Source organism: Manacus vitellinus, unplaced genomic scaffold (assembly GCF_001715985.3).
Source record: "Manacus vitellinus isolate BGI_N305 unplaced genomic scaffold, ASM171598v3 scaffold_32_pilon, whole genome shotgun sequence".
Lineage (NCBI taxonomy): Eukaryota > Metazoa > Chordata > Aves > Passeriformes > Pipridae > Manacus > Manacus vitellinus.
The window spans coordinates 292,971-303,520 of record NW_021940460.1 but is presented as its reverse complement, the minus strand read 5'-3'; the positions used below and the strand labels follow the sequence as shown (position 1 = coordinate 303,520).

The window sequence follows — 10,550 nt, the reverse complement described above, 5'->3', positions numbered from 1 at the left end:
CCGCCATCTGCTGAGGGTGTGTCTCAGAGCCCAGACCCAAATCTAAACCTAAACCTACACCCAAACCTAGTTCTAAATCTAAACATACCCCCAGACCTAAATCCGCACCCTGGTATGGATTAGACCCAGCCCAGACCCAAACCAAGATCAAAACCCAAACTCAGGCCCAAATCTACATGTAGACCCAGACCTCACCCCAAACCCAAATCCAAACCCAGACCCAGACCAACCCCGTCTGGCGTGGTGATGGCAGGGCTGGCTCTGGTGGCACCCAAAACCAGCCGTCACACCACACTCCCTCTGAGAAGCAGCCCCATCCTCACATCCTAGCCCTCGCTTTCCACTTCAGGGAACAAAGTAGCCGCCTTCCAGGAGGAAGCTGCCGTCCTTTCATCCCCCTCAACTAAATTTCCTCCCTGCCAGCATCTTTTGCAAGAGACTCTTGCCCAATATCCCCCAGGGAGAACACCTTTTCTGTCACGATACCCACTCTGCTCCTCAGGGTCTGCCTGATTCACTGTCTAGGTGGACACTGAGATGTCTATCAAGTGTCTCTCCTTTATTGATGAAAACCACAAAATCATTCAAAACACAAAGAGGTGATAAAAGGGGATCTAGAGATGAGGGGTCCTGGTGGCTGTGAGGTCTCAGCCCCCTGGTGCTGGTGGAGCAGGGCCAGTCCCTCCTCACAATGCCACCAGGACACCTTGGGCTGGCCATGATGGAGGATGAGGGCGGGCACAGGTCTGTGCCGATTTGCCCAGCAGTCCCCTGTGGCCTGTGGTGGCTGCCAGAACCACATGGATCCCTGGTCTGGCTCCAAGCCCTGGCTGTGCAGGGGCTGGAGGAGATGAAGCAGTGGGTGTCTGGTGTGGGGGCTCAGAGAATCCTCACAGGATCTTCCTCCAGGTCCTCTCAGTGCAGCGGTTCAAGATGAGATCTTTGCTGGGACGAGGAGGAACAGCAGGTTGAGCCTTGGCCTTGTTGTCCTGTGGCTCATTTTTCTCAACTGTGAGCAAAGCAGATGTACAGATGGGTCAAAGTGCTCCACCACCCACTCCCCTCATGAACGTTCAGCAGCTTCCTATGTGATGGCCACCAAAGCTTCTGCCTCTCCTCCCTGTTGCCTGTAACGGTCTTCATGTAGGTGAGGGTGGTGGGATGAGCCCACCTGTGCCCAGCTGGGAACTCTTCTCAGGGGAATCCCAGCTTTAGGTCTGCACAAGGAGCTGCTCTCCCTCGGGAAGGTCATGGGTACTGCATGGGGACTGCCAGATCTAAAGGGTCTACCTCAATGGCAGCCATCTTTCTCATGGAGAGAGGCTTTTTACAAGGGGCTGGAGTGACAGGACAAGGAGGAATGGCTTCACAATGACAGAGGGAAGGGTTAGATTAAATATTAGGAAAAAAATCTTGCCTGTGAGGGGGGTAAGGCCCTGGCACAGGTTGCTCAGAGAAGCTATGGCTGTTCCATGCTTGAAAGTGTTCAAGGCCAGGTTGGACGGGTCTTGGAGCAACCTGGGCTAGTGGAAGGTGGGGTTGGAACAAGATAATCATTAAGGTCCCTTCCTACTGAAACCATTCTATGATTCCATGATTCTTCATACAACACTTCCCTCTGGGGGCTCTGCTGACAGCTCACGTATGTGGCAATGGCAATAGTAATGGGGAGGCGAGGTGCACAGAGGAAAGCACACGTCCCAAATGCGGGCTGACCTCCCTCCAGGTCCATATTCCACTCTATCTGACCTATAGCCAGGGGTAAGAAACCTCGCTGAAAGAAACACCTCCCTGCACACACTTTCCCCATAGGAAAAAGGCAGATGGGCAGGGGGTGACCTAAGTGTGCCATCCTGCTCCAGCTGCCAGCACTGGGGGTCACAGCCCATGCCTGCAGGATTCCAGTCTCGTTGAGACTTACTGATGACATTGGCCTTGTTCTGGGAATTTCCCTGCATGTTCCACTGGCTCTGGATGTACTTCTTGCTGTTCCTCCTGTAAGTCTCCGGGCTGATCTGCTTCCGGCCCTGCTTATGGATGCTCTTCGCATTTCGGATGGTGGATCTGCAGGGAGTGAGAAACAAAACTTTCATTTTAATGCTGGTAGCTCTAACACCACACGTTTCTTTCACCGTGTCTCCTCCTCTGCTTCACCCAAACCCCAATTTCTGCTTTTGAGTTTTGCCTGGTGGATGCCAGCCCTCGAGGAGAGCCACGAGGGACATGATGTACGATGTGTTCAGAGGTAGCTGGATGGTGCTTTAGAAGCAAACACTGAAGGGTGAACCCTGAGCCTGGAAGGTAACAATGGGGATGGTGAGGAAGATTGGGTGTAAGGCTGGGAGGATGAGATGGGCATGAGGTTTACCAAGAAAGCCCCGTAAGTGATCTATAGCTCTTTGATGAGTGGACATACAGCACCTCTCCTGGCTGCAACACTGAGGTCCCTGCTGTAGGGCTTGGCATGGCTCCCCAATGCCCAAGGATCAGATGCAGGGGAATGGAGCGTGGGGCATGTGTCAGCATGCACCTGGATGTGCAGTGTTGAACCCACAGCAGAGAAACTACTGAGAGAAGTTAAAGGCTCAGCAGCATGGTGCTACTACAGGAGAACACACAGCATCAGGACCGCCCCCAGGCACGCAGACGGAGGCCACTGCTTTGCCTCCACTACCACACAGCAGTGAGGTGGCTCCTGAACTCCACCTCATGGCACCATCCTCCTGCTCTTCTTGAGCCAATGTGTCTGCCTACCTTCAGCCCCTTCCTGGTCTGAGAACACATCCCATGTCATATTAAAGCTCTTACCCACAATGGCAGGTCACCACATTTGCAACAGGGCTCAGCCTGGCTGCCAGCGCCAGCACTGCAGGGGCAGTGTCACCATGGTGGGGGGACAAGACAGTCACCTTGGAACAGGCCACCTCACCTCCCCCAAGGGTATCAGCAAGCATTCCTGCACTCAAATAGGTGGATCTGGACCACTTTACACTGTCCCACATCCAGTCCATGATCCATCAGAACTGGATTTGGAGAGATTTTTAGAGCAGGGTTTATGTGTTTTCTTGCAGGGAAGAAAAGACAGCTGCAAGCTCTGCCCTTCCTAGCCATTCTCTCCACACCAGAATTAATGAGTTATTATTGCTTTTTATCTTTTTAATCAAAATAAAATCCCTTCCATTAGCTCAAATCCTCCCGTCAGATTAGGCCATTTGGCAGCTCTGTTTAGTCAAATCTCGCCTCTTAGATTCAGTGCATGCACTTGGGAAATAAGAAAATGGTCAATTTGAAAATTAAAGGAGATTAGCCCAGAAAATAAACTTTGCAGAAGGACACGGAGAAATGCCCTGGCTGGAGGACCTGTTGGAGTAAGGATCACGCAGCCTGGCACCAGCAATGCTAGGGTACTTGTGGGAGCTGGGGAGCACAAAGCTGGTTTTGCTGCAGCCTGGTCTGTCTGCTCTGCTCACATCGACCCAAGCAGTTCCTCATTGACAGGGCAAGCAGGTGACACCACAACCCACTGTCTGGTTTAATTTCATCTTGCTCAAGGAAGAGCTTTAGTCCAAGCCCCCTCCCACCCAGGGCTTCTCCTACCTCCGTGGAGGAGCACTCCGGTTCCTCAGTTCACTCTTCACAGAGTTTACCTCTCCAGCTTTCTGCAGGTACATGGAGGGGTAATAACCCGTGGTTTCATCCTTCCTGCAGTGCAACACAAAGCAACATCACTTGCAGTCGTGGCTCTGCAACTGCCTCCTCAGTCCGGGAGAGAGACTTGATGATCCTTGTGGGTGTCAAAGAATCCCAGGGTGGTTTGGCTTGGAAGCGACCTTAAAGATCATCTTGTTCCAACTCCCTGCCATGGGCAGGGACACCTTCCATTAGAGCAGGTTGTTCCAAGCCCCATTCAACTGGCCTTGAACACCTCCTGCTTAGGATATCCCATGATTCATGGTTCATGCCTGTCCCCTGCTGGTGTCCTGTGGGTTACCTTTCATGTTCCTTGCAGATGAGATGGAAGTTGAGATTTTGCAAAGCAAAATGTGCCAGACCAATTAGAGGCAAAATAACTAACAATTTTTTTTCCCATCTGCCTCCTTCTTGGATATTTCTGAAGTCCCCAACAGAGGGGACATTTAATATTTGGCAAAGAAGAGACTCTAAGAAGCAGCCCTGCAAAAGGAAGTGCTGGGCAGTGGCACCAAACAGCCCACGGCTTCCACAGCCCTGATGTGGAGAACCATGGGTGCATCCCTTCCCTCTGCCTGAATCCTGCTCACCTGACCTGTTCTTGGCATCTCTCACCTGATGACCCACCAGCCATCAAGGAGCTTGTGGATGACTTCGATTGTATCACCCTCCTTGAGGGTCAACTCGTCCTCTTCCACAGCTGTGTAGCTTTTCTGGACCACATACGACTCACCTGCACACAAAATGGGGATGGCAGATCATATGCTGCCCCCCCTGGGATGGAGCTCAACCTCCCCAGCCACTGAGGAGAGAGGAGGCACCAGAACATTTATCGTACATTTTAGGCAAGACCCAGGGTGCTTCAAGTTTGGATTCAGACTTTCCCCAGCCTTGTCACTGCCCATGGCTCATCCCAGCCCCTCCATCACCTCTCCAGAAGAAAGCTGCTGGGTGCAAGCAGTGGAAGCACAACTATCTCTGCTGGAAAGTGTGTTCAGAATTCAGTTGATGAAATGAGGCAGAAGGAAGTGTTGTGGTAATAAAGCCTGTTGCAGTGTTGTAAATCCCATGAAGCTGAAGCCTGGTGAGCAATTAGCACAAGTCTGTGGGATCCTCCCTCTGCTCCATGCAATAAGGCCCCATTGTCATGGCAGGGTGACGTGGGGGGCACTGTGCTCCTCTGCTAACCCAGCACTTCAGTATTCACCCAGCCACCTCAGCACGGCCACTGGATCAAGATGAGCATCTGTGATCAGCCAAAACACGTCTAATGCTGAGTTGCAGGTCATGGGAAGCTCCCAAGGTTGACATTGAGGCACCAAATCATGAGATTTATCCCTTCTGGCAGTTCCTACAGCAGCATCTCCCTGCCCAGTGATCCTGCTCAGTGTGGATTGCCCAGTCTTGCAGTGAGCCATCCCAGTGGGGAGCTGCACAGGCTGTGCACTGATGCATACCCTGGTCACCCCAGCATTTTACCTGCATAGTTGGGCTCCTGCTCTTCAGACTCATCAGGACCATCCATCGGCTCCAGATAGGCAGCAGGCACCCAGCCCCGTTTATTCTTCAACTGGCAAAACCACCAGCCTGCAAGGAAAGTAGCCATGGACATGAACAGAGAATACTGTGGGGGCACCATGGGGACACTAGCACTGAGTCTGTCCTGGCTGGGGCAGGTGCAGACATCCACATGTCCTGGACTGAAGGGACAGTGCTGGGGCTGGTCTCTGTTGACATGGTGCAACCAGAGGGCTTGACCAGTTCATCATGTTCCTGCTGGGCAGGAAACCTCACAGGCTGAGGCACATCAGGAAGTTGCACCGTTTTCTAGAATTGCCCCTCACCCTTCAGCCTGTGCACTGTCATAACTAACTCACATGCTACGTTTGGACTCAAGATGCAAGGGCAGTCCTCATCCCTGCTGAAATGGTGGCAGGGAGGGGGCTGGCCCTCGGGACACTTCCAAGGGATGGACACATACCATTCTCGCTCTTCTCCACGACATCCACCATGTCCCCAGCTTTTAGAGCCATCTCGGACATGGAGCTCTTCTCATAGTCAGCGATGGCTCGATAGGTTTGCAGGACGATGGGGCCTGTGATGTCTGCATGGGAGAAGTGAGAGATGTTCCCTCTCCCAGCACCCAGCAGAGAAACACCCTATTTCAGGCAGGCCAGAAGCAGCCCCAGGACAGCCCAAAGTGCCCTCCCAGCCTCTTCCTTCCCCAAAGCAGCTGGATCTCAGGACAGTGACTCATTCCCCCTGAAGCTTTGGCTTCCCCCCAGCTGAAGCTCTGGCACAAAGACCGTGCTCTTGATGAGCATATCCGCTGTGGGATGGCAGCCCCTCTCCCAAATGGCCTTTGTTGCTACCAAGGCAGCTGCTTGCACCCCTCTGAGGCCTCTTACCAGTGAGGCTTTGCTTGGAATCCTTCGGCAGGAGGAAGACCTCAGGCTTCTTGATCCTAGACAGGTCAGAGCAAAGGCAGCTCAATGCCAACCACCCCTGTCCATCAGCAGCGATGTCCTCCCTGTGGGCTACTGCCAGCACCCAAAGGCCAGGGACACAGGATTTCCCTCAAACTAGCAGGCAGCTGGACTCACTGGCTGTCCGTGACAGGGTTCATGTCATCATGACGGACCTTGAAGAAGCTGACCACATGCAGGCATCGAGAGATCTTGTGGGGCAGGTTGACCAGTGTGTAGCAGTACTCGGCCAGCGTGCCCTGCCTGTTCTCAGTCGAGCGCTGCCCATCAAACCACTTTGGGGCTGAGGGAGAGGGAAAAGGGCTCAGAAAAAGCAGACAGAGAGCCTTGTTTTTAATATGTTCCCAAGCAGGCTGCTCTGAATCATTAATTTTGCCCTGCAAACAAGTGGGTTTGGCCCCAGGGTGCTGCATGGTTCCATGGTGTCCATAATGTGAAGCTCTGGGGGAGTACAGCTCATGCAAGCTCAGAAAAGACCCTGTTTGACCCCATTTCAGCTTCAGGATAATTCCCACATGTGTTCAGACTAAGCCCAGCTGCTGGCCCATAAATACAGCAGCTGCATTGGGGCACCCAGAGGGGGAGCCTGTGATCAGAGGACACTTATGCTTATGCTTATCCCCCTGTCCCACTGGCCACGGTGCTCTTGACCCCAGAGCTCCAAAATGTCACTGGCAGCTCCAACCCCCAGCAATGCTGAACTGCATAACAGGGGGTGCATGTGTGTGGTTGGTGGCACACCCATGCCCCCCCCAGAGCAGTCTGACACCTGCCTAGTCCCCAGTGCTCTCAGTTCCCCAAGCGGAACAAGGACACTTGAACAGCCCGAGCATGGTGGGGGCGGTGCATGGGAACAAGCCCAGCATGCCAGTGTTAGTCCAGCCCCAACGGAGCTGCCTCCCAAATGTGCCACCCTGCATAGTGCAGGCTTATTCCTCGTTGATAGGTGTCAACCACAATCTGTACTTCTTTCTCAGGCTCTCTCCTGCCTCCTTTAAAGCAGGAAATTAATTAAAAGGGGGAAGTTTGTTGACCTGCACTTGCTTGGGGACAAAGCTGTTTGGATCAGGAGTTCATTCCCTGTCATTGAAGAGGTATTGCATTGCTTACAAAGTATCTGTGTTGCCATACGGGCATTAAACCAACCCCAGTGATGGTGTCACCAAAGGAGGGCTCAGCTCAGCTCAGCTCAGCCTCCCCAAAGCCAGGGGTCACAGCTGATGCTTCAGGACATGCCCAGCCTTCAGAAAGGAGTCTGTGGGGCTGCGGAGTGGGGAGGAACCACTGCCACCGCTCAGATCTTTCCAGGGTTTAGATTTCAAGCTTGGTGGGCAGGAATGATCAGACCACGCACCTGCCTGGGAAGCAGCCAGAACAGCTTGACCCACCAGGGAATTTCCCAACCTGCTGCAATTTCTATTTCACCCTCCAGCCCCGGTGCTTGCCCCTCACCTGGCAAGTGTGGGATGATCCGGTTCTCTGTGTTGATGTCCCCGGATTCAATGGGGAACATCTCCTTCAGCACTTTCTGCAGGTAGAGCCAGGCAGGCCGTGAGGATGGCACCAGGGGAACCCCCTTTAACACCCACCCTCCTGCCCACAGCTTGCCCCCCTTCTTGATGCTCGCCCTGCTGCCACTAGGATGTGCTGGCTGGATCCCACACTTCAGCACTGGGAGAAACCTGCCCAGGGACACAGATGACTCCCACCTTTAAAGGGGCAAAAGAGATTGAAGGACTGGACACAGAAGCTTCTTTGGAGCCAGGTTTGCTTTGGGGCAATTTCAGATGGAATTCACCCTCCTCTTTTCCCCACCTTGAGCCCTGGTGTGCTGGGCCAGGGGACAGTGCCTGTCCTGCAAGGACTCACGTGGAACTCGTATATCTCAGTAAAGCGGCGGTAGACGACCTTTTCGGATAGGTCATTCCACTTCACCAGGAACATGTAGACCTGAAGGGCAAAGCAGAGGTTGAAGCTCTGCAGGTGAGTGGGACCCCACACTGCGCTGTGCCTGGGGAGCCCCACAGATGTTCCAGTTTCAGATAAACTGCGTGTTTTCCTTCCACCACCCCATGCAAATAGCTCTGCCTTGTCATCGAGCAAGCTGGGCACTAAGGAACTCAGCATGGATGGAGAGGGGACAGAAACATGCGGATGGGTGGCAGTCAAAGAGGAAAAAGTGCTTTCCAAGCCTGTGAAGTAACCAACAGCTTGCAAAGGAGGTGCCCAAAATCTTGTGTGTTTAGGACATTTTAGTCTCTGATTGCCTCCAGCTCATGCCATCATCCATGACCCCTCCAAAAAGGATGTTCTTAGGCCCTTGGTCACATTTATCTCAGGAAATTTGCTGGGCAGGCTTTTTACCCCGCCCAGTCCTCGCTCTTCACTTGTTGGAAGGTTGCTGTGTACTCACATAGTGCTGGCTGGGGAAAAACCTTTTCTCGTAGCCCAGCAGCTCGATGTGCCGGATGAAGGCGTCCGCCATTGCTGCTCCTGCCCGCGGTGTCCTGCTCCGGACCCTGCTTCTGCCTCTCCGAGTGTCTGGGCACCCTCTCCTTTCCTCTCCTCCCCTGCCCTCCCCTCTGCCCTCGCACAGTTCTGCTTCGCAGTTAAAGCGCTGGGGAAGTGGAACTTGGGCTGCAATTGCACCCGTAATCGTTTACCCACTGTGGTTTGTACTGAGTCGGTGCTTCCCATGGTGAGTTCCCAGCCCAGCCCCTCCGGTGGCTCCAGGGAGAGGGAGGAGGCGGGGTGGGAGGCCTCGGGGTATCCTGGAAGCACCTCTGGAATCAGGGACAGTGAAGGGCAAGGGCCAGGCTGGCTGCCCTGATATCCAAGTGACCCTCCGACTGCTGATGCTGCCCTGTGATGGCACAGGGTGCTGCAGCAGAGGGTCAAGGACAGACAGGTGCCTTGGCAATGGCAGCCAGAGGAGCTTTTTTCATCTCTAGCAGAGGTGGAAGGGCTGAACGAAGCGTGTTAAAGCACTTCCTGAGCCCAGGGATGGCAGCACCATTCTCTGTAGGGCAGGTAGGGAAGCTGGGACAGAGCCCAGGCAGGATGGGGCAGCTACGAGCTGTGTGCAAGAGCTCCTGCCCTTGATCACCATTTCCTTTCAGTTACCTGCAGCTTCCTCAAAATCTGCCACTGAAAGGCTGCCTTAAGCAGCCCTCGAGGACCTGAGCCAGTCCCAGCCCTGCTCACCTCCTTACCTGAGCATGAGGCCGAACAGGAGGGGACCCCAGGCATAGGGAAATGCCAGGGTGGGCTGGAGACAGACCTCTACCTCCCACTGGGAGAGCAGGAGGGTCCCTTGCTAAGACACTCTGATATGCCAGCACATAATCTGCATCTACCTCCTCCTTCTCCCTCCCCAGCCCTGAGCAGAAAGACCTGAATGGATGTGAGATCTGCATGGATCAATCCTACACTGCTTGCAGGCAAAAGTGCACCCAGGATTACAATGGGCGCCAGTGCAAGGCAGTCCCCCGACAGAGGCAGGACCTGCTCTTCACAGGATGCTCAGAGGAGCCCAACTCCAGCCAGCCGTGAGCCCTCGGCCCCATCCCTGACTCCCGGTGCTCTGTCTCCTGCGAGAGCCCATGCCTGGGTGCAGCTCTTGTCCCTGGCAGGCCAGCACGTTACCGTGAGCTAAGCATCAAGCAAACCCAGCCCCACTCTCAGCTGGGAGCAGAGATGTTTTGGGCAATGATGCAGCACCGCTGTTGCCCAATCCTGGCAGGCAACAGCCCCAAACCATGGTGGAGCTGACAGGGGCTCTCCTCACTGACCAGCCCTGCCACAGGATCAGCCCGGTGGCCTTATTAGCTGTAAAGACAAAAGCTTGCTCTGTCTGCATTAAAAACATCAAATACTAACCATAAGTTCCCCCTGGCCCTTGGGTGTGGTGCTTTGCATCTGTGGAGTTCAGAAACATGGTTATTTACATTTGGCTTCCTATTATTTTAACATGGGGACTTCCCTGTATGCAAGGCAAAATTATACAACCACATATATTAAAAAAGGCCCCTCCAGGGTTGTTTGGATTCTGCTCTGTTAGTCACCAGATAGCTGCTGCTTATGGAGAACACCACAAACTGTCATGAAAGCTTATTTCTAAATTTAAAACTCTGTTACAGACAGTACATTACTGGAAACCACGCAATTCACGTTTCTTCCTGTTTCATCATTTCTTATCTTGTGATGTGAGAAATGAAACAGAGATTGTAAATGCCAGTGATGGGTTAGTTCACAGGAAGACACCACCTGTAACTCAGTATTCAAAATGTAATTTTTTATTTTTGGTAGTTTAAATTTCAGCTTAATTCAATACAGAGCCAAGGGAGGCCTTGCTTACGTCACTGATGGCAGACA

The 10,550-nt window shown here is 53.3% G+C and overlaps 2 protein-coding genes across 2 annotated transcripts in view; both read right to left on the bottom strand.

Annotated features, from left to right (window-relative positions):
• Positions 1-802, bottom strand: part of RCC1L (RCC1 like) — a 19,760-nt gene extending 18,958 nt beyond the window's left edge. The window contains exon 1 of the mRNA XM_018076689.2: positions 707-802. Within this exon, the coding sequence (XP_017932178.2) occupies positions 707-802 (96 nt within the window). The remainder of the gene's footprint in view (positions 1-706) is intronic.
• An 88-nt stretch (positions 803-890) lies between these two features.
• Positions 891-8,699, bottom strand: NCF1 (neutrophil cytosolic factor 1). The gene is made up of 11 exons (XM_008933374.2): positions 8,590-8,699; positions 8,046-8,126; positions 7,629-7,704; positions 6,294-6,459; positions 6,099-6,154; positions 5,672-5,794; positions 5,170-5,277; positions 4,306-4,423; positions 3,598-3,702; positions 1,922-2,064; positions 891-1,009 (listed from the first exon to the last, which is right to left on the bottom strand). The coding sequence occupies exons 1-11, from the start codon at positions 8,659-8,661 to the stop codon at positions 891-893; spliced, it is 1,167 nt and encodes a 388-aa protein (XP_008931622.1). The 5' UTR covers positions 8,662-8,699.
• Positions 8,700-10,550: the final 1,851 nt, after the last annotated feature.

Bases quoted from the DNA above. Each gene is read 5' to 3' on its own strand.
- NCF1 (XM_008933374.2), bottom strand. From the start codon at position 8,661: ATGGCGGACGCCTTCATCCGGCACATCGAGCTGCTGGGCTACGAGAAA. The intron at 3,703-4,305 runs GTGAGAGATGCC...GTTGCACTGCAG, and splicing joins GATGGCTGGTGGGTCATCAG to GAAGGATGAAACCACGGGTT. The intron at 2,065-3,597 runs GTAGGAGAAGCC...CACTCCCTGCAG, and splicing joins CGGAGTGCTCCTCCACGGAG to ATCCACCATCCGAAATGCGA.